This window comes from Corythoichthys intestinalis, chromosome 1 (assembly GCF_030265065.1).
Source record: "Corythoichthys intestinalis isolate RoL2023-P3 chromosome 1, ASM3026506v1, whole genome shotgun sequence".
NCBI classification, from domain to species: Eukaryota; Metazoa; Chordata; class Actinopteri; order Syngnathiformes; family Syngnathidae; genus Corythoichthys; species Corythoichthys intestinalis.
Genome location: NC_080395.1, coordinates 13,317,759 through 13,340,911, shown reverse-complemented (window position 1 = coordinate 13,340,911; position 23,153 = coordinate 13,317,759). Strand labels below are relative to the sequence as shown.

The 23,153-nt window shown below is 40.2% G+C and overlaps 3 protein-coding genes across 6 annotated transcripts in view; 2 read left to right on the top strand and 1 right to left on the bottom strand.

Moving 5' to 3' along the window:
- The window catches only part of LOC130917599 (gastrula zinc finger protein XlCGF57.1-like), a 34,832-nt gene that overhangs the window by 11,420 nt on the left and 259 nt on the right, over positions 1-23,153 (bottom strand). Inside the window, exons 1-3 of one of the 3 annotated variants that reach the window (XM_057839199.1) lie at positions 3,466-3,590; positions 2,865-3,001; positions 1,336-1,438 (exon numbers count right to left, since the gene is read on the bottom strand). In XM_057839199.1, the coding sequence (XP_057695182.1) occupies positions 1,336-1,438; positions 2,865-2,955 (194 nt within the window). In that variant the 5' untranslated portion in view covers positions 2,956-3,001; positions 3,466-3,590. Of the gene's footprint in view, positions 1-1,335; positions 1,439-2,864; positions 3,591-23,153 lie in introns of those variants that run through there. The other 2 variants (XM_057839189.1, XM_057839181.1) reach the window with 2 other exon arrangements.
- LOC130917685 (gastrula zinc finger protein XlCGF57.1-like) lies at positions 6,593-14,141 on the top strand. Of its 2 annotated transcripts, none has more exons than XM_057839327.1 (2): positions 6,593-6,930; positions 10,577-14,141. In XM_057839327.1, the coding sequence occupies exons 1-2, from the start codon at positions 6,877-6,879 to the stop codon at positions 12,053-12,055; spliced, it is 1,533 nt and encodes a 510-aa protein (XP_057695310.1). In that variant the 5' UTR covers positions 6,593-6,876; the 3' UTR covers positions 12,056-14,141. The 2 variants fall into 2 exon arrangements, with proteins under 2 accessions (XP_057695310.1, XP_057695318.1); XM_057839335.1 differs by having other exon boundaries at positions 6,597-6,906.
- LOC130917656 (zinc finger protein OZF-like) lies at positions 18,958-22,373 on the top strand. Its single transcript, XM_057839284.1, has 2 exons — positions 18,958-19,161; positions 19,295-22,373. Exons 1-2 carry the CDS (start codon positions 19,093-19,095, stop codon positions 20,852-20,854), a joined length of 1,629 nt encoding a protein of 542 aa, XP_057695267.1. The 5' UTR covers positions 18,958-19,092; the 3' UTR covers positions 20,855-22,373.

Here is a 23,153-nt window from a genome sequence, read left to right as displayed (position 1 = left end):
AACAGTTCATATTGATAACTTTGCTGAGAGAAAAAAAAAATTGTAAGCAGTTACTCATTACTTGAGTATTCTTTTCACCAAATACGGTTTTACTTGTACACAGACTTCATAATATATTGATGGGACACGGGGCGCAGGGCCGATTAATAGGGGGCTATCTCCATCAAAGCTGACCAAGTGTAAACACAGACAAGGAGCTTTTTACGTTGAAAATTCTTATAAATGCTTAAATCGCTGAATTTTTTATAAATATGGACGTAAAACAGTCTCGATTCTTGGTTAAAAAAAAATTTTTTTTTTTTAAAACATAAAAAAACGGCTAGTTACCATTTATTTTACGTTAATATGTCGAATGTGCTGCTAGTCTTTAAGCCACTGTGACGCTGCCTCATTACCACAAAAAACTTTTTTTGTTGAAAATTCTTGTGAATTAATGCTTAAATCCCTGAATTCTTTATAGAAATGGACGTAAAACAGTCTCGATTATTGGCTAAAAGCAAAAAAAAAAAAAACATAAAAAAAACCTGCAGTTAGCTTTTATTCTACGTAAATATTGCGAACTGTAGCGCCAATGCGGTAGCGGCTAATTTCTCCCATTGATTTTTTTTTTCACGTTTCAAAATGCATGCATGGTACGAAAAATATAATAATTACCTTGAATCTTCGAACAAATCACTCCTGAGACTATCCGTCCTGTTTGTATGCGGTATAGCTTTCGTACTTTTCCAACCTAAATCCGGCATTAGATCGCTGCGTGTGTGTTTGAAAATAACTCCTCTTGATGTGTGTGGGGGGGCCCTACTTAAAGGCGAGGGGCAGTGTATGACAGATATGTCCAGTCAATATCATTATGAAGTCTATGCGCTACTCTTACTTGAGTACAATTTTTGGCTACTCTACCCACCACTGTTTGTAGCCCAAAAGTTTAACGATATACTCCCACCAAGTATCGATATGTTGCTTTAAAAAGGTGTCACTGTTTAAAAACACAACACAAAATAAAACCGATTGCTACCAACATTTTCAATTAGAATAGTGTCTGCTTAGCTCACTGGCTGCCATTGACGGCGCAAGATATCCAAATCATTTTAACTGGATTAGACGTCTAGCACCCTTAATGGCACTGAAACCAAAGCATTCACAGTCTTTTACAGGTCACTTTCCGTTTATGTTAGGGCATTTAATTTACAGGTTACTCCTTATTGATATTGTGTCCACCCCTATTCATTTGTGGACATTTTTGAGTCACTTCCTTTTCAGCAACTCAAAATGAACAGGGAGTGACCTGTAAATGCCCCCAAATCAACAGGAAATGACGTTAGCGGACGTCATCACCTTTCGTCACACTCCGATGTGGTGCGCTTGACCTCAGAATGACCCAAGAAGCGAGATGGTGCCCAATCCGGATGGGTTGTCAGCATTTCATATGCAGGTTTACCTAGGAACACAACAAATCAGATTCAAATTAGGTGAGCATTTCTAAACAGGCAAATTTACACAACTGTTCTGAAAGCAGTTTTGTGTGTAGCAGCAAACAAAGCATCGTCTCACTCAGGGATGAAAGTGGGCCAGAACGGTCAGGAACGCAGTTCCGGTATAAGATTCAGGGCCAGAACGCAGTTCCGGCATAAGATTCAGGGCCGGAATGCTGTTCCGGCATAAGATTCAGGGCCGGAATGCTGTTCCAGCATAAGATTCAGGGCCGGAATGCTGTTCCGGTACATGGTGCATTGATTCGGTAAATATGACGTCAACTGTCAAAACGCTATGTAAAACGAAACAAAAAATGCTAAGCTGGCACACATGCATTTCATCTCCAAGAAGAAAACAATCTACCAACATCAGATTACACGATACACATTTGTTAACAGCAAGCATAATAAAGTTCTTGTGTAGCGTAATACGTTTCCACCAATATTTATTATTTATTTTATTCCACGGACAGCATGGAGGTTTCCCCAAATGCTGCAGTTATCGGAGTCTGACAATGATGAGTCACGTCAATGTACGAATGCACGCAGCAAAGCAAAATGCCTGGACTCATTTATCCAGTCAATTGGCTGACATACTGACATGTGATCAGCAGAGATAGTTGTAGCGTACTGACGGGGGGGGTTGCGGACAAGTGTCTGAACCCCACCCCAGGTGCTCCCAATCACCTTAATTAACACTTGGCCGCTATAAATACGGCCTTGGGAGAGCACAGAGAGGTCCCCGCTTGGCGGACTGACTCCGTACTGAGGGAAGAGTACGAAAGGAGGGGTGGACGCATTTTTATTGTGTTGTTTTAATTAGTGATGGCAAACTGAAGCATCATGAAGCAATGAGGCTTTCCATCAAACTGGTTCGCTCCTGGGCCGAAGCATCATGAGGCTTCATTTGTTCTATTGCGCCTTCATGTGGAAAATAAATGTCATGACAGTCAGAGTGATTAAAATGATACCATGGATTTGATGGGGTCAAAAGGGCAGGCAGACAGTCACAGTCTAGACGCATTTTCTTCATTTTTCGCTCAAAGTGCACGAAATTGATGCATTTCACAATGAAACATTTAAAAAAAATTCTCCCGGGGGGCATGCCCCCGGCCCCCCCTAGAGGGTCTGTGTTTCCCTTTGTACAGCGATTCTTTTGGGCTGGGCTGAGTAAAAGTCCAGGGCTGCTTTTTAGTCCCAGTCCGCCCCCCCCCAAAAAAGAAAGGAATAAATAAATAAATAAAATTTCTGGCTCCGTAGTGACCTTCACGTCGGGGAGTTCCGGCAAGAAGTTTTAGCCACTTTCACCCCTGGTCTCTCTCCTCGTTTCCCTGATATGGTGGTACAAAACGTGTATTGAAAGCAAAACAGTGGATGAAAAGTTCAACTCACCAGAGTGGAAATGACGGGAACACACTCTCATTCCAGCAGAAATGTGGTCAAATGTTATGTTTCTCCGACGAACCGCCGCGACCCAAGCCATCCGTCGTGCCTTTGTGATCTCTGATATTACGTCACCTCCATTGGTCCTCCATGCAGGAAAGCGGTGAAAAGTGAGTGCAGTTTTCTTCACCCCTTTTGTGTTGTGGGAGACGCTGTGGCACCCAGTGACACAACAATACGCACCCATGTTTTCTTTTGACTACAACGAAGAAACTAGCCCCGGAACGGAAGTACGTGTTATTTTCAACATGGCGGCGTATCCCAACAATGACATACACGTCCCAGAGTAACCGATCGCTTGATCAATTGATTTTTCGTTTTCTCAAACAATACAAGCTGAAAAAACAAGCTGCAAGGCAGTACTTGAGTGTCAAGTTTGCCTCTTGTTGGACGTTTCGCGTGCGTAGCACATTTTTGGAGAACACCGTGTCTTGGCTAGCGAGCTAAGCTAAATAAAACTAAGTTAAGTACGCCTGGGAAGCGTTAACACAAATCCAAATGACTTCCACTCAGCTTGAAATTGGGACGTTTTAGTCCATTAAACGCTTACTTGGCACTTATCCGATGAGAATTCGTTGAAGGGGCGCGTTTGGTTAGAAGAAAAGTATACGAAAATTCAGTAAGTCTTGCGTGTGCATACTATGCAAGCAGACGTTGCGTCAAGTGAACCGGAGGTAAAAACGCTCAGTCGCTTCAATGGCGTACCGCAAGCAACACGTCACTTCCGTTCATTAATATTCATGACATTAGCTACTGTTGCTAAGTGGGGACAAGCCACAGTTCGTCCCTAATAGGAAATGAATGGAAATCGTGTACGAAGGAGATGTTTACAGTGCTAAACCTACCAATTCTCTCCAAAAATGATGTCCCTGATGCCAAATTCCCTGGCAAAGATGTGAAAGAACATAAAAATGTTCAGTTAAAGAGATGGCTTGAGTGACGAAGGCTGCAAAAGACGGAAAAAAAACGAGCCAATCTAAGCATAGCTTTAGCTTTTTTAACGGCGCAACTGACAATGACATTGTACTGTTTCAACAAGCTATCCTTTACCACCAGCCCTGTCTTATATTTTATATAATCTGGTTGTCCTACGTCTCTGACTGTTCTTAGAGGTAATTTTGTTAGTTTTCTGTAGTGATCGCAAATACTACTCAGTGACAGCCAACGAACACTTTTAATTTTTTCATTGTTAACAAATCTTAATTCATTAACTTATTTACACTTTCCCCTCACTAAAGTTGTTTTTTTTACAACACAAAATTGAACAGTGGCAGTCAGATACCATTTTAATTCTTTTCAGGTCATTCATTGTCAGACAGAAGCAGCACGGCACGTCACGCCAAAAAATAAGTTAATAATATCAAAATGGCTTACCTCTTTGTCCTCTGAAAGACAATGCGAACCCAACAAAATGATTACTGCATAAATGTTTACTGCAGAGCTGGCGTTAAAAGTCCGCGCCAGTGGATTCATTCTTCACATTTTCTCCTCCGAGTTTTTTGTTTCGGGAAACGTATGAAGAAAACATCCTTCATATGTCGTAATGTCTAGAGTCGTTTCTACAAGTTCAAAAAAAGCAATGTGTGATCAGCATGTTCGTTTTTGAAAGATTGCCGGAGAAAAGTAGCAGAATTTACGTTGCTTCTATGCGAGAGCGGGTCTATAATGTCCCACTTCTACTTTACTTCCGCTTTCCGATGCTACGTCACGGTCTAAAAATAGCATGCGTGCAATGATATAAACAAAACAAGACAGTCAAGTATTATCATCAAGAAATTATGTGATCGATTGAGCATAATTACTTAACAAGCAAGCAACAGCAACGACAACAACGAAAAAATTAAGGAAACAAGCAATTTAACTCTAGCCAATTTTCATTTGTAAGAGGACTTACAGCGGACCCAATGGGACAGAATAATATATAATATAAATACACCTTTAAATGAATGCTTAAATGTGTCATGTATGGTGACCACTCATGAATCAATTAAAATGAGAAATAGATAAAAAAATATCATTAAATGTCTCATTCATACATTAAAATACTAGCTCTTTTAATGTTTTAAACATATATCATTATTTCACTATCATTTCACCGCTATGGCACTTTCTGCACAACTTCATGAATTATCTGTCAAAGTCAGTGGGCGGGACTAACGCTGATCTACTGTTTTCAGTGGTCTATTTATTGCCTGGCACGGCCAGACTGTTCTCCCCGTATTTTTCAAACACTGAGAGAAAAGTCTGGGACCCAGCCCTCGTTTATTTGCGTGACGTGTTCTTAACGAGCAACATCACTCTTGCGCGTCGGAAGTCGTCTCCACAACAACACAGATGGTGAACAGGGGAGCCAAGAATATGTTCCAATCCACAGTAAAATCAGTTCTAAATTACCAAAAACACATCGACACGAGTCATTGACAACAGTCTGTCTCGCGATAGCCATGTTGAATAAACTCCGCTCTCCTCGTATGTTCCCTTTCGCGCGCAAGTCCCTCATCCTGCCTTCGTCGTTTTACTAACGTCACGTCTGCCCGTTGCTGATTGGTCCACTCCGCTGTCTGTTTGCTGTGGCTTGCTCCGCCCTGGAAATTGTATCCGCTGAATGGTGGCCAGACTCAATAGCTGGAACAGCGGTGAGTCTGGTGTACCAGGCAAGTCTATTTGTGCCCAATAAAAACTGGGAGAGGTTGAAATTCACGCTTTCCAGTAATGGAAAGCTTGCACGCTTCCCAACTCTGACACTCGACGGAGAACGACGCATCTTCCTGAGCTCTGTTATCTGTTCTGATAACTCAGGCGCCAGCTGAAAGGGAAAGCCTCCCAAATATGCCTACTGCACCGAAAAGAGGAGAAAAGACTGACAAGGCTGAAGACATGGAAGATTGGAAACTTCAATGCAAAAATTAGAGCAAATTTTGAAGCAAAATCAAGACATCTTGATGGAATTCCAGTTGCTGCGGGCTGAAAACGAGCAACTGAAGAAGACGATGAAAGAGAGAGATAATCGTATCAAAAAACTGGAAGCTAATCAACATAAGGAGCACATTGCCACGATCGACAATGGACTATTGGGAAAATGAACAATCAGAGGGGATGGTTATTATAAAAGAAAAAAAAACTTGTAATCACGACGAAATCTGAATGCCAAAAATTGATATTCGATATTTTCTGCGTCCTATATGGTATACTGGGGAGTCGGGACGGGTTTCAATAAGCTTCAGCTTCTCCTGTCAGCCCTTTTCTTTTCGGGTTGAATTAATTGTAAACACATAGAAATGCTGTATGTTTGTTTGGATTCATGCCTGAAGGGAAAAAAAAAATGTTGACATTATATCAAATAGCTTAAATTTTATGGTGCTTTAAAGACGCCACGTGATTGGATCACAGCTCTGGAAACAACCTGCTTTGAGTTGATGGAAAAATGCAGCAGAAGCAGACGACCGAACTTGCAACGTATACATTTAGACAAAGTTCTGACCCTTCAAAATTGAATTATTGATGTTTATTACTTAGTTTCGGATATGTTTATGATGTTCATGGAATATTTTTGGAGTCCAGTGATGTGAAGTTGTGACAGTCGCCAAATTTGTTCCATTAAAAAATGATACAAAATTATTTTTCGTATGTAATGAGTACTTTTGGAGTCCGGTTTCAGTTGTGGTCTCTCACTTCGTTCAAGACGTTTCAGCAGATTATACAAAAATTTCAGCGCCTGAACGTTACTACTTCCGGTTCACTTGACGCAACGTCTGTGTACCCTCGCCAGACTTGCAGTTCTTTCTCTTCTCCTAACTAAACTAGCTCATTCAAAGCGTTCTCATCGGTTAAGTACCCAGTTTGACATTAGAGTGATTACATTTAATTGTGTAGGAGGCTTCTCGACTTGTCTTAAAAATGCGGCAAAATACTACTGACTGAAGGCCAACGCAATCTCGAATATCAAGTCAAAGATGTGAAGATGAGTCGAGGAAATCCAGGCCATGACGAGGTACTGAAAAACGAAAAAATGAGGGTAGGATCATGACATCGGTCGTTTTACCTATTATGCAATATCAGACTTGATTTGATGCGACCGTGATCAGTGTTTGTGACTCTAGGGCAAATTTCCCATATCAGACTTAATACCGGACAGGTGTGAAACCATTATGAGGGTCCTGAAATATACAGGAAGTGACCTGTAAGAAGTGTTTTGAACCCATTTGGTCCTTTGTGTTGAAACTTGGTTTATTTCTCCAAGCTTCATTCATGAAGAACTTGGGTGTCCTCTTCTGGTGTATTGTCTGTACTGCACGCTGCAGCCATGCCAATTGGTTGATTGCGCATTTGAAATGTTCAAACGCGAACTACAAACAATGTTCAACATGAACATGGCTGTATTTTGTCCAGTTTTCTTTTTCAATTGCACAAAACTAAAACTTAACAAAATGCACAACAATTGCACATTAGGTCATCAAAATGCAGAACAATTGCACATGAAGTCATCAAAATGCAGAACATTGCACAAAACTTGAGGTATTCATGCAATCCCCAAAAGTGTATATAACCATAAATAGACAAACCTATTTTAATTTACACTCTGCAAGATATTAAAGCCTTTTGTGCATGAAGTCTTAAGGTGTCTGACAATGTCAACAAAATGAATAGACAAAACAAAAATGTTGAGTTTCAAAAATGAGCAATAGTGCCCCCCTTCTCGCGGGTGTTCGGGTGATGTAGTTCCATTTTAGATCTCTCGACTTTTATCGAACATTTTTATTATTTCTGTTAATAAAATGTCTATGCCGATTATTTAAAAAAAACAGTGGGTTTAGGCTCACCATAAGGACTGCATTTATTCTAATTTTGTTCAGAATACTGGACTGTCTCAGAAAATTAGAATACACAATATTCTAATTTTCTGAGACAGTTCTGTACATTAATCCACCATTTAAAGCAGGGGTGTCCAAACTTTTTGCAAAGGGGACCAGATTTGGCGTGGTAAAAATGTGGGGGGCCGACCTTGGCTGACGTCCTTTACATAAAACAATATACAGGACTGTCTCAGAAAATTAGAATATTGTGTATTCTAATTTTCTGAGACAGTCCAGTATTTCAGTTTTTTTTTTTTCTATTTATTTTAACCGAACATTATACTGATCTTCCAATTTTCTAATATGTTGTTTAAAAAAAAATTTTTTTTAAACCAGACATCTTAAAATTCAATATTTTAGAGCTGTACCGTAATTTTCGAACTATAAGCCACTACTCGTTTCCCTCATTTTGAATCCTGCGGTTTATAGTCCAGTGCGGCTTATTTGTTGATTTATTTGGGTTAATAGGTAACACTTTATGTGATAGCGGCATCATAAGACTGCCATACCATTGTCATAATTATGACATTACCATGGGTATTAATGAATGCTTATGACAAATGTCATTAAGTGTCACCTGGCAAATTATGTCACTAACTCCATTTATATCCAGCTCGGATCTTTTACATCCATTCAAAAGTGAAATAATTTGCCGGATGACACATAATGATGTCTGTCATAAACATTCATTAATGCTCATGGAAGTGTTACGTCATAATTATGATTGTCTTATGACAGTCTTACGGCGCTACTGTCAAAAAGTGTTACCAAATTCCATAACTAGCAATTATTGAAACAACTACAACAGTAACTGAAGAAATAATTAGCACAGAACATGAATTTTGATTGTTATTTACATCAGTAGCACTGCAACGCATGCTATGAGGCATTTTGGTCGACAACAGTGTTGATAGCAGTTGGCAGCAGAAGTTGACTGTCTCCCCCAAGAAAACAGAAAAGGCCAAATTAAGCTTTTTGAAGCAATGGTGGTTCATTTGGTCCTATGACAGTCTAATATCCCATAATACAGGACAGTTGCGGCTTGTAATCCAGTGCGGCTTATTTATGAACAAATGCCGTTTTCATGTCAAATTTGGTGGGTGGCGGCTTATAGTCAGGTGCGCCCTATAGACCCCACTCACCAACGTCACACAATGACGTGTCGCTGCATCCGGCCGCCATATTGTCCGTCATTGTTTATCCGTATTCTCAATGGTTTCAATTTGTCGTGCAATTTATAGTGCAATTCATGGAAGCCCCGGTGCTTTCAGACTCTGTAAACTCATTGGATGCGTTGCATAAAAGGCGTTATGTGGAAAAGCTTCAGTCTATCCATTCGCCAGATCCATATTTGATGCCTAAATCGATATTTTTCGACCCGCTGTCTTCGCCGTCTCTGCCTGACATCTGCTACCCTGATATCTACAACTATCTTGTCCACAGAAACTCAGCCTATTGTCACGAAACTTTGAAAAACTTTAAGAGCAGCACTCTAAGCAACATTACCCCGTGTGACCCTTTACTTCCAATTTTCTAAAATGGCGACAATCACAAAAAAAAAAAAGTTGACTGCGATGGCCGACGCTTCAAGGATAGGTGGATAATGGACTATTTCTTCAATAAAATACGCAGCAACTGTGTCTGCCTCATTTGCAAAGAGACAGTCGTTGTTTTCAAAGAGTCCGATGTGACGCGATATTACGAAACAAGACACGCTGACATGTTCATTACAGGGAAGATACGCAGTGGGAAATTATAACAACTTGAAGCTAGTTTAATTTCACAGCAGCAGTATTGCAGCAGTATTTCGCAAGAGCCCGAGTGTCGAAAGAGAACGCCACAAAGGCAAGATTGTTGAAATTATGAATTTAAAAACTAATAATAAAACAAATGTGACACACGGAAGGGCTTGCTAAAATTTGTTTAAATATATTGTTCTACGTAAATCAGCCAAGGTAGCCCCCCACATTTTTACCACACCAAATCTGGCCCCCTTTGAAAAAAAGTTTGGACACCCCTGTTTAACTGATGATCCGGAGACGAGGTCAGCTTCTTTCACTTGGTACCAGCTAAATATTATTCAAAAAATAATGATGGCGGAAGAAATAAACATCTTGAATTTGAAACTGTATCTTGTCAGTGATTAGCCTCGCAATGATCTTAATTGTGGTTGTCAGCCCAAAACCCTCTAAATATATATTAAATGCATCTTACCAGATATAAAATGACTACTACATAATCTGTGGTGATCGTTTGGTGCCCAGTTTTCTCGTCGAATTGCAGCAGTCCATCTCGCTCTCCTCTCCGGGTCTCTCGGAATACGGTAGAACTTCAAGTCTCTCCGTCTATCTTCTCTGTTACTGCAACCAACCGCCACACACGCCTTCACCATTTTGATTATTAATTTTAACGAGCAGAAAAACACGCCATAATAGGAGGAATTTACGTAGCGGTAATGCGTAAACACGACGAGCTGACGGACAATATGGTGTGGAGGCGTGGTTGTGACGTCATGTGAGTAGGGTCTATAGTACGAAAATTGCGGTAACTGCAATACCGTGATACTGTGATATATTTGCTTAAGGTTATCATACCGTCAGAATCTCATACCCGCACATGCCTGACTTCTGTTGACATTGAATTACCCTGATAGTTTTATCGCCCAGGTTTAAGTGTACGTAATAAAGTTTATTTAATGTATCTACAGCTAAAGCGTTCTTAATGTTAGTAAAAAATATGGAACATGAAAATCACAGCAATAGGTTGACTTCAGCAAATCACGTGATTTTTTTTTTTTTTTTCACCCAGTGTCCCAAGGACTTCACTGTAGAAGATCATCATCCTGAGAACCACGATCCCCTCTACGTTAAACAGGAGGAGGAGTCGGAGATGCCGTACATCAAACAGGAGGCGGAGCCAGAGACCTCCTACATTAAAGAAGAAGAACAGGAGGATGAAATCACCAAATTGACAATGAGTTTCAGTGTGAAGAGCGAAGAAGACAAAGGTCCAAATGAAGAGAGTGAAGCAGCGAAACCTTCAAGCGGCGGCTCACTTCAACAACTGACAACAAATGGAGAGGGACGATCACAACCGGACGGCCTGTTAGCTCCGCTTTCGGACAGCGACGACGTAACGTCACACTCTTCTGACTTTAACACTGATGATGATGACTTTGGCCCAAATGCTTCGAAATCCTTAAAAAACTCCTCATTGAGAAGAGACGCAAAAGAATGTCCATGTGGAAAACCATTTGCCTGCGCACTCTGCGACAAAAGATTTTCCCAGAAGACTGATTTAGAAAAGCATCAGCGTATACACACTGGAGAAAAGCCTTTTGTCTGCACATGTTGTGGTAAAAGATTCACCCAGAAGGGAAATTTAAGCAAACACACAAGCACACACACTGGAGAGACGCCTTTCGCCTGCTGCTTTTGTGAGAAAAGATTTCGATGGAAGTCTCAGTTGACAAAACACATGTGTACACACCCTGGAGAGAAGTCTTTTGCCTGCTCACTTTGTGATGAAAAATTTCCCCAGAAGACTGATTTAGAAAAGCATCAGCGTACACACACTAGAAAAAAGCCTTTTGTCTGCACATGTTGTGGTAAACCTTTCACCGAGAAGGGCAAATTGAAAAAACACACTGGAGAGAGACCTTTTGCCTGCACACTTTGCGACAAAAGATTTTCAAAGAAGACTGAGTTAGAAAAACATAAGCGTATACACACTGGAGAAAAGCCTTTTGTCTGCACGTGTTGTGGTAAAAGATTCACTGAGAGGGGAAATTTAAACAAACACACAAGCACACACACTGGAGAGAAGCCTTTCGCCTGCACACTTTGCGACAAGAGATTTTCTCAGAAAATTCAGTTAGAAAGACACACGCGTATACACACTGGAGAAAAGCCTTTTGTCTGCACATTTTGTGGTAAAAGATTCACACAGAAGGGAAATTTAAGCAAACACACAAGCACACACACCGGAGAGAAGCCTTTTGCCTGCTCACATTGTGATGAAAAATTTTCTCAGAAGACTCATTTGGAAAAGCATCAGCGTACACACACTAGAGAAAAGCCTTTTCTCTGCACATGTTGTGGTAAACCATTCACCAAGAAGGGAAAATTGAACAAGCACACGGGAGAGAGACCTTTTGCCTGCACACTTTGCAAAAAAAGACTTTTAAAGAAATCTGAGTTAGAAAAGCATCAAGGCTGGAATACACCAGGCGTGTCTGTGGTGCGTCAGCGTTGCCGCCGCGTCGACGCAGTGAAACGCGGCCGTTAAAGTCAAGCAGCGAGTGTACACCAGTCGTGAAGCGGCTGCGTCTCAGATGCGTCCCAGAGGCTGTTGAACTCATCGCACTCGAAACGAACAGCAGTTTAATATTTGTCGCGAGACACAAGCCTCCTGTGTCAATACTACTAAGTAGGATTGGGCAGACGGGAAGTCACTCATGTAAAAATAAGGTGGATCCGGTTGATTTTCAAAATAATATGCAAATAATTTAATTCATTTCTGCGTGGAGCTATGACTTGGGAAAATTCATCAATTAAGCTTTTAAAACCATAAGAGAAAAAAAATGATTAATTGAGGCGTTTCATTTGTAAAATACATGTTACAGAACAATATTTGTCATTGCAATAGTTTTTCTCTTTAGCACAGAACTTGTTTTCTTCTTTTGTTTCAGAAAGAAAGTTAACCAATAGGCGCGTCTGAAAGGCAAATGGTTGTTGTATTATTATCTATAAACACCCGCTACTCTCATGCGATCTTGCAATCCTCACGTGAACCAATCGAGCCGCTCCACAGACGCTCTGCTTGTAAAATGCGTCCTATGGAAATTGAGGACGAGCGTCAGTGTTGTATTGACGAGCCGGCAACACTGACACGCTGCAGACGTGCCTGGTGTATCACCGGGGTAAGCGTATATATGGTAGATAAAACCCTTTTGTCTGCACATGTAGTGGTATAATATTTAGCGAAGACGGACATTTAAGCAAACAAAAGCACGCACACTAGAGCAAAGCCTTTTTCTCTGGTCAGTTTGTCATCAAGGATTTTCAGAAGAGAACCTTAAACTGACAAGTGCACACAAACTGGAGGGAACCCTTTTGTTGGCTCACTTTGTGGTAAAAGATTCGCTCAGACGAGACATTTGCTAGGTTCATACTGCAGGTCTTAATGCACAAATCCAATTTTTAGTCATCTGTTTTTTTGGCTAGCCTGTTCAGACTGTCTTTGTCCATTTAGCCCATTCAAGTATTACGCATGCGCAGTAATTCGCAGTCTAACATGCGCTGAGCAAGATGACCCACATGCGCAGAAGCATCAAAACAAATGACTATGAACTATCATTCCAGGGTGATCATATTTTGATTTTCAAAAAAGGGACAAAAATAAAACATTAATCATCTCCGTTTAGTCTTGTATTCAAAGTTTATATGGATTGACAGAATGCATGCATGCGTTCTCAACTTCATTGGCTTCCAGTTAAAAAAAAAAATCGCACCATTTTTAAAGCTATTCACGGCCTGGCCACACTCTACATTTCGGATTTTGTTTGCACTAGCACTCCTCGCCGATCACTTCGCTCCTCTTCTACCCTCCACCTTTTTGTCCCCTGTGCCCGTTTTACTACCTCGGGTTTGTTGGTGTCAAAGGCCAATTGGCACTTTTGTTGTGTATTTTAAATTTAACTATAAAATTGAATGACCTTTTCTATTGACAAATTATTGTTTATTTATGGATGTTTTGACTTGTGCTGCGCGTATTTAAACGATCACGTACTATCCGGTTGTCAATCATCGCCATCAAGACAGCCATGTCTCGTTCAGTGCAGGAGCTGGTAAGACTGCTTCCCTGTTGAGTCTGAACTGTATCAATCCTTCGCTTTGACACACAACACATGCAAACTGTTTCCAGGTAGACCCTGGGTTGCAAAGTACCCGACATATGCGATTTCGACTTTACGGCAACTGAGTCTCGTCTTTTTTTTTTTTTTTTAACATTGACTTTTGTTTTGTGAAGCATGCTTTTATTTTGGCACAGGAAGCGAGCGCATGTACAGACGCACCCACCCCACACATGCACACACAGAGCAGCCGAGTGACAGAGGTGACAGCCTGCGTACACATTTTTTGCCTGTGAAGCATCCATAGGCGACGGCTGTATATATCCCTATTGTACTGTTTATTGTGAGTTTTCAATTGTGGTCGGATACTTGGGGTGAGTTTTTGTCATTGTAATGATGTGCGGACGCTCACTGATACATGCTAATAGTTTGTTATTGCTGTATCAGCAGGTACTTGTAAACACAAATTTGAATAGCTGTTATTTAACATTAGACTTATTTTATTTTAGTTTCATTTTGCAAGTGTTGATGTCATGAGCAATTGAATAAAGTCAGCAAACCTCACGGATGTTTGACATCGTCATTTCGAAGCCTAGCTCACTGTCTAGCTAGGACTTTTCTCCAACGTCTTGGCGAGGACAGTACAATGACATATAATACATGTTGGAATTTCTCATAATACTGCATAAAATCAGCATTAAATGTGATCTGATCTTTGTCAAAATGACACAGATGAAAAAACAGTGTCTATCCAAACCAGTGCCCCCCCCCCCCCCCCCCCTTTGGCACCAATAACTTCAACCAGACGCTTCCTGTAGCTGCAGATCAGTCTGGCACATCGATCAGGACTAATCTTGGCCGATTCTTCTCTTCAAAACTGCTGCAGTTCAGTTAGATTCCTGGGATGTCTGGCATTAATTGCTGTCTTGAGGTCATGCCACAGCATCTCAATGGGGTTCAAGTCTGGACTTTTGGCCACTTCAAAACGTGTATTTTGTTCTTCTGAAACTATTATGAAGTTGATTTACTTCTATGTTTTGGATCATTGTCTTGTTGCAGCATCCATCCTCTTTTTTGCTTCAACTGTCTGACAGACGGATTTAGGTATTCCTGCAAAACATCCTGATAAACCTTTGAATTCATTCTTCAATTAATGACTGCAAGTTGTCCAGGCCCTGAGTAAGCAAAACAGCCCCAAATAATGATGCTCTCTCTACCATGCTTCACGGTGGGGATGAGGTGTTGATGTTGGTGAGCTGTTCCATTTTTCCTCCACACATGATGTTTTGTGTTACTTCCAAACAAGTCAACTTTGGTTTCATCAGTCCACAAAATATGTTGCCAAAACTTCTGTGGAGTGTCCAAGTGCCTTTTTGCGAACATTAAACGAGCAACGATTTTTTTTTTTAGACATCAGTGGCTTCCTCCGTGGAGTGCTCCCCTGAACACCATTCTTGGCCATAGTTTTACATATAGTTGATGTGTCCACAGAGATACTGGACTGTGCCAGTGATTTCTGTAAGTCTTTAGCAGAGACTCTGGGGTTCTTTTTACCTCTCTTAGTATTCTGCGCTGAACTCTTGGTGTCATCTTTGGTGGACGGCCACTCATTGGGAGAGAAGCAACAATGCCAAACTCTCTCCATTTGTTGGCAACTTCTCTGACTGTCGATTGATCCAGACTTTTAGAGATGGTTTTGTATCCTTTCCCAGTTTTATACAAATCAACAATCCTTGATCGCAGGTCTTCAGACAGCTCTTTTGACCGAGCCATGATGCACATCAGACAATGGTTCACATCAAGACAATTATTACCAGGTGAAAAAAATACAGTAATGAATGCAGTGATGCGTCATTTTTCGCGGTTATTGGGGACTGGCAACCATGTGAAAATTAAAAATCCGCGAAGTAGAGGCGGAGCATATTTACATGTTTTGTGTGTGTGTATTCAATGTATTTTTATATATTTTATGTATTTTTTTAAATTTATTTTTATATCAATGTATTTAAATTGTACAACATTGGAAAGAGATACATATAAGACATACTTTGGGGAAAAAATAATTGAAAAAATACAAAACAAAACGAAAAACCCTTATATGTATATTTTTATAGATGTTTTTTTCAGCACTACAATTTCTTAATTATGATATATATGAAAGAAAAAAATTACATGTATCCATCTTAACATTTGTAAATAAAATAACGCATTAGACTCCAGCAGCTCCTTCCTTGACTGATGATGATGGTGATGAAACACCTGTGTACTTCGATGAAGATGACAAAATGCGCAGGTGTCAAAAGAGCCAACAGTACAGTACGCAAATACGGTATAAGCTGAAAGTGGTCCCAAAGACAGTTCAGCACCTTTTTTGGACCTACTCTTTTTCCAATAAAATTTGGAACGAATTTTGCAAGTTCATCATCAGGACTCTACACGTGGACTTCAAACTCAAACGGGAAAATGTCATTTTTTGTTTCTATGAAAATCTAAAAAATGAGAATGTTTTTATGTTTTTATTATCAATCTACTCATTTTGTTAACAAAATTTTACCTCCACAAATGTAAATTTAGCAAGCTGTTGCCTTATTTTTCTCACTTTTATAACAAGAAAGTGTGCTTCATAAATCTGTTACAAAAAATCAAAGAATCTGAAAGCAGAAAAAACAATTATGATTTGCGAAAAACTAGAATTTTTTATGTGAATAATTGATTACGGCATTATTTGTGTTTTTTTCTCTCTGATGTGCAATGTTTGGAATGTTTATACCCCCTGGCATATTTGTGTTCGTTTTGTTTTGTTTCTGGTCTGTATAGTTGATTGTTCATCTGTTTGCTTGTCATGTTAATAAAAATGAATAAAATAAAAAGAGTCTCTACGACCTTATATATATATATATATATATATATATATATATATATATATATATATATATATATATATATATATATATATATATATATATAATTTATTTATTTCTCTCTCTCTACATTTCTACAACCTTCCTAGCGGAAGTTCCCTGCTGGAAAAAGTGCAGCGGATGCAATACAGTATGTTTTAACAAGACCAAACTTTTAAGGACAATTTTCTGAGCCTTCAAAATTGATTTAGTGGTGCTATGACTCAAATTCGGATATGTTATCATATTTTTTCAATATTTTTGGAGTCCCGTGATGTGGAGTAGTTTTGGTTCCAAACCCTTTAACGGATTACACTGAAGTTTCGGCGCCTGAACGTTTCTACTTCCGGTTCACTACTCTGTGTACCCATCCGGGACTTGCAGCGCTTTCCTGAACAAACCACCTCCTTCAAAGCAGTCTCATCAGGTAAGTGCTGATGTAAGAATTTAGAGTACTAAAAAGTCCCATGCTAAAGCTTAGTGGAAGTAGTTTAGCTTTATTTTGAAGCTTTCCAGGTTTACCTGACTTAGTTTTGTTTGGCTTAGCTCGCTAGCAAAGACACGTTAACGCATTTCGATTGCTTTGATTTAACGCCACTTCCGATTTGTAAAGTTTGTTTTGAGGGCAAGGGCAGGGGCGGACTGGGACTAAAAAGCAGCCCTGGACTTTGACTCAGCCCAGCCCACAATAATCGCTGTACGAAGGGGAAACACAGACCCTCTAGGGGGGTCCGGGGGCATGCCCCCCCCGGGAGATTTTTTTTTTTTTTTTTTACATTTTATTGTAAAATGCATCAATTTCGTGCACTTTGAGAGGAAAATGTGTCTAGACTGTGACTGTCTGACATGGAGCGCTCAAAGAACTGCAAGGCTGAACTGGAGTTGGATTCATCTTCTGCCCTAGCTCTATGATCAACCTGAATAAACAAATGAAAGAATTTAATTTTTAAAGCAAGTTTTATGTATCCAATTGGTTATAACACCTATCCCTTGTGTCTATAAAATGACTTCATTGTTTATGCCACAATTAATCTTGCCACACAAATACATTTCAATGAAAATACAATAAACATTTCAAGACAAATCCTGCATATATAACCTTCATTGGAAAGTATTAACCAGAAAAAAAATTATTTATAAATGATTAAAAATATATATCATATCAATTTAACTACCTAAATTTTAAAACAAAACCATTCATTTTAATAACATTTTGTTATATTTCTTCTGAATTAATATTGCTGCTGCGTGTGCATACGTTGTTTTACAGCTAAAATGTTTTTTCTTAGGAGAGAGACAGTAGGACTAGCATACTGTAACTTGACACGATTGCAAACGGGGAAATGGAATAGCTGGCACTAGCCCTTTAATTGCCATTTATTTCATTTAAATTGTAGCTACCTGGTGGATAACAATTGCCAATATACCCTAGCAAGTAACCCTCTTCATTCCATCTCAGCCCGGTGGCAACTATCCGCCAAATCTCTTATCGCTCTATCCTGCCCCTTCGTGGGCCACAACAAGTCTTTCAGAGTTACAGCGCCTTGCGGCAACGGCCCACTTCTTCGTTCTCCTCCTATCAGATTGGCGGTTAACAGCCAGGCGCATTGCTGCCACCTGTCGGAATGGATGGGAACTGTAGATAATCATAGAGGATAGGGTGGATAGAAACAGTGACGTATGCATGGCGGCCGCCGGCAGTCCAGAGCACCGGCCGTTCTGTGATCCTCCAGAAGGTACAGATTACCAGTCCACCCCTGGGCAAGGGGGTCACTTGGTAAATATTGGAATGATTGCATTTAATTGTTTAAGACGCTTCTTGATTTGTCTTAAAGATGCGACAAAGTACCACTAACTGAAGGCTAACGCAATCCTAAACATTAAGTTAAGAGTAGAGACTTGTAAGGGGAGGACAGGAAATCCAAGGCATGACGAGGAACTGGAAAAACAAAAGAACATGAAGGGAAGATCGCGACAATAGTTGTTTCATTTTTTATGCAATGCCAGAGTTGCTTTGATGTGTCCGTGTGGTGTTCGTCTGCATTGTTTATTCATGATGACGGGAGCCAGGACTGCTGTTGCGATAAGCTTTTAATTGCTCTGACTGTCAGAGGTTCACAAAAACAATATCCTCTCGTGAAGATAAGCATTACAGACGTACCCCTCCCCATCGACATACGCAGAAAATAACACGGACACACCTGACATAGTGAACCCAACTTAAAAGTGAATCTGTCACATTAATAATTGACAGGGGAAACAAATAATATTCAGATCCAAAGTTTCAATTTTGAAACAGGAGACAAGTGGGAAATCTTAAGTTTAGACTGTTTAACTGCATATGCTAACCTTAACCAAAGAAATTCTTCATTGGATGTTTTAGGGCCTGGTTCAGAGCCCCGCGTTAGATGGAACCTGTAAGTGCCATAAAACTAACAAGGAAGTGACCCACAGTGAACTCATTACCTGCAATTGTGCATGCTTATCTTTCAGTGCCATTAACGCCGGTAGACGTTCGTTCGTTCAATCACCCCTCCCGGTCAAAATGAATTGGACAACTGGCGGCATCAATGGCAGCCAATGAGTTAACAATTCTAACTATTATCATCAACGGCAGTGAAAGAGTTGATTTAAAATGGGTGCGCATAATAAAGTGTATTCATTGTATCTACTGTGAAAAGGTTCTTTGTTTCGGTAGAAATCATGCAACATGAAAAACGGGAAAAAAGCTCGACCTAAGCAAATTACGTGATTTTCTTTTCTTTCACCCAGTGTCCAGCTGATGTCACTGTAGAGGATCTTCACTCTGAGAAGCACAATCCCCCCGACGCTAAACAGGAGGAGGAGTCCAAGATGCCGTACATCAAACAGGAGGCGGCGCCAGAGACCTTCTGCATTAAAGAAGAAGAACAGGAAGCTGAAATCCCCAAGTTTCCAATTACTGTCATTGTGAAGAGAGAAGAAGATGAAGGTCCAAGCGAAGAGAGCGGGGAAGAGAAACATTCGAGCGACATGTCGTTTCAACATCTGACAGCAAAAGAAGAGGGACAATCACAACCGGATGGGCTTTTAGCTCCACTCTCGGACAGCGACGACTTAACGTCACACTCTTCTGACTTCAACACCGATGAGGAGGATGGTGACTTTGACCAAAATGCTTTGAAATCCTTAGACAAGTCATCTTTGAAAAGAGACACAAAAGAATGCACGGTTGGGGAAGCTTTTCCTTGCTTACATTGCGATAAAAGATTTTCTTGGATGACTGATTTAGAAAAGCATAAGCGTACACACACTGAAGAGAAGTCTTTTGCCTGCTTCTTTTGTGAGAAAATATTTTCTCGGAGGTTTGAGTTGACAATACACACACGTACACACACTGGAGAAAAGCCTTTTCCCTGCTCAGTTTGCCAAAAAAGATTCTCTAGGAAATCAGACCTTCACTATCACACTAAAACACACTCTGGAGAGAAGCCGTTTGCCTGCTCACTTTGTGATAAAAGATATTTCACCAAGGGAAGTTTAACTATTCATACAAGAACACACACAAAAGAGAAGCCTTTCGCCTGCACACTTTGCGATAGAAGATTTTCTCAGAAGACTGATTTAAAAAAGCATATGCGTACACACACTGGTGAAAAGCCTTTTGCCTGCACATCTTGTGGTAAACGATTCACCGATAAAGGAAATTTAAACAGACACACAAGCAGACACACTGGAGAGAAGCCTTTCGCCTGCTCACTTTGCGATAAAAGATTTTCTCAGAAGACTCATTTAGAAAAGCATAAGCGTACACACACTAAAGAAAAGCTTTTTGTCTGCACATGTTGTGGTAAAGGATTCACCGGGAAGGGAAATTTAAACATTCACACCAGAACACACACTGGAGAGAAGCCTTTCACCTGCACACTTTGCGATAAAAGATTTTCCCAGAAGGTTCATTTAGAAAAGCATAAGCATACACATACGAGTGAAGAGCTTTTTCCCTGCTCAGTTCTCCATAAAAGTTTCTCTCAGAAAATGGAGCTAAACGATCACACAAGAACACACTCTGGAGAGAAACCTTTTGCCTGCACACTTTGCGATAAAAGATTTTCTCTGAAGACTGATTTAAAAAAGCATATGCGTACACACACTGGAGAGAAGCCATTTGTCTGCACATGTTGTGGTAAAACATTCACCGAGAAGGGAAATTTAAACAAACATGCAAGAACACACACCGGAGAGAAACCTTTTGCCTGCTCACTTTGTGGTAAAAGATTCGTTCAGAAGAAAAATTTAGTGTCGCACGCAAGAAGCCACACTGGGGAAAAACCTTTGAATCGCAGTGTGTGACAAAATATTATTTCCGCCCCACATTTACAGCGGGAAAAGGATTTCAATTTCCTTATTTAGTTTCCCTTGAGCCTCTTTTGAAAAAGTAGTTGAAATGATTTTGCAGGTGCTGTTATTTTTCACAACTATCGAATATGTTGATTCTTTTTGTTGTTGTTCAATATGAATGTATTGTATTACATGTCTTTCTGTTGAGGTTGTTTCATAACTTACTTCGTGCTAACTGCTTTTTGTATTTTACATCTGAAAATTGGCATTGACACCCAGCTCTATATTTCCTAGAAACCAACCTCCCTTCTGCCTTCCGTTCTCACCCTCTCTTTACAATGGGGTGGTGTGGCTCAGTGGTAGAGTAGTTGTTCCCCAACCCAGAGGTTGTGGATTCAAGTCTCCGCCCTGATGAACTCACCTAAGTATCCTTGAGCAAGATACTGAACCCCACATTGCTCCTGGTGTAAAGCGCTTTGAGAGCCTTGAAAGGTGGAAAAGCGCTATACAAGTATAACACCATTTACCATTACCCCAAGACGTCAACTCATGGCTCTTCTCAAACCTCCTCAAAAGCTCAAAATCAGATGTCCTTCGAGTAGGCACCCCCTCGCCATACTCACTGATTACAATAACTTCCTAATTTCCATAAATAATGTATCCATTTCTCCCTCAAGTCTGGGTGTCATCCTCGACAGCACGCTCACCAGCCGCTCCCATATGAAAAACATCACCAGATCAGCTCCCATCTTTGCAATATTTCTAATAATGCTGCAACAATTAATTGATTAACTCGAGTAATTCGATTAGAAAAAAGCTTCAAATCAAACTTTGCTGCTTCGAGTATTTGTTGAATTAGAGCGGCGTTGTAATGATTTGTTTTTAAAGTGTTTGTATTTAGTTTTATTACTTTGAGTGGATACACTGCCCTCTAGTGGCAACAGTGAATATGACATAACTCATTTGAAGGGAACCTCGGACTTAAAGACTTGTAGGCTCTAATGAGCCACAATTGTTCTGTTTTACTATAATGTTATTTGAAACTCATAATTTTGCCATGGATTTAAAAATCAATAATATTTAGTACATGTTGTGACCTACGGAGGGTGCACGCGCTGGGGGTGATGACACAGTTGGCCTGGACTGGGAGAATAGCTGTGCTCGCTATCAAGCGAAGATAGTATGACGACTGGCATGATTTTGTCACGTTGTGCTGCTGGTCAGATAGTTTTGTTACAGAGATGTTGAATGTGTTCCCAACATCATACCTGCATCCAATTCTCAGTCATCAGCAGTGTCTTTTAACCGATCCTAGGCGGCTTGCCGAGATATTGACTCGCTGCCATTTGACAGTTTGTATATCCCTGAGTTGCTAGTTGCATCATTGTCTTGTTTTTTTTCGTTGGTCTGCCTTACCCGGTTTTCCCTGTTTTGTGTAGTTGTTGTTTTTATATCCCGACCTACTGTCAATGACCATTTTTGGGTCTGCCTTTTCATGATCGCTTATTTTTTTGTGTGTTCAATAAACACTTCTACAAGCCTATGTTATTGTTGTCTGCTTGCTGTCTAAAGTGAGTCACGTTTTCTAATTCCGTGGTTAAGCCAGCCGCACTTTCTTTTCAGTTGCGTTTCCCTTTCAGGTTTTACCAAAGACAGAAAACTCATGTTGGTTGCGATTGCTTTATAAGGAAAATCCTGATTCTGACGTCACACGGAAATATAGTCCTGTGGTCTACATGCTCGTCTGCTGCACAGGAAACACGGGTTTGAATCCTGCTGGAGACCTTCATTTAATTGCTTTTGTTGCTCGTTTTATTAAATATTGACAGCGCTGTCCTGATCATCACTTTTCCCCTCAGGTTCAAATTGGAAGGGCAGTACCGACGACACGTTTATGTAGCTAACAAGTGACACTGGAAGTACAGCAGCGCTGCCCAGTGACGTCACCGGCCAGAGTGCATTGCATCGTCAACAACAAAGGCGACCTACTAGTTAACTAATTTTACAAATTTTATAAAAACGAAAACATTAAGAGGGGTTTGAATATCAAATTATGTTGTTGTGTTGGCCACCAATACCAGTGACATGTCAGGCATAGATTTCATAATAATTAATTATGAAGTATATCTGTCAGCTATTTAAACCGCCTATAACTATTGTCCGGGAAGAAAAATTCAACTAATCTATAAGTGTAGACAAAATGAGTTCAAAAATGGTAGTATTGAGTTCATCTCTGTTCTATATAAAAATCAACATTGGAGTGTCACTTGGGGATATAGCCAATGGGTATTTCTGTATTTGTTATGAAGTC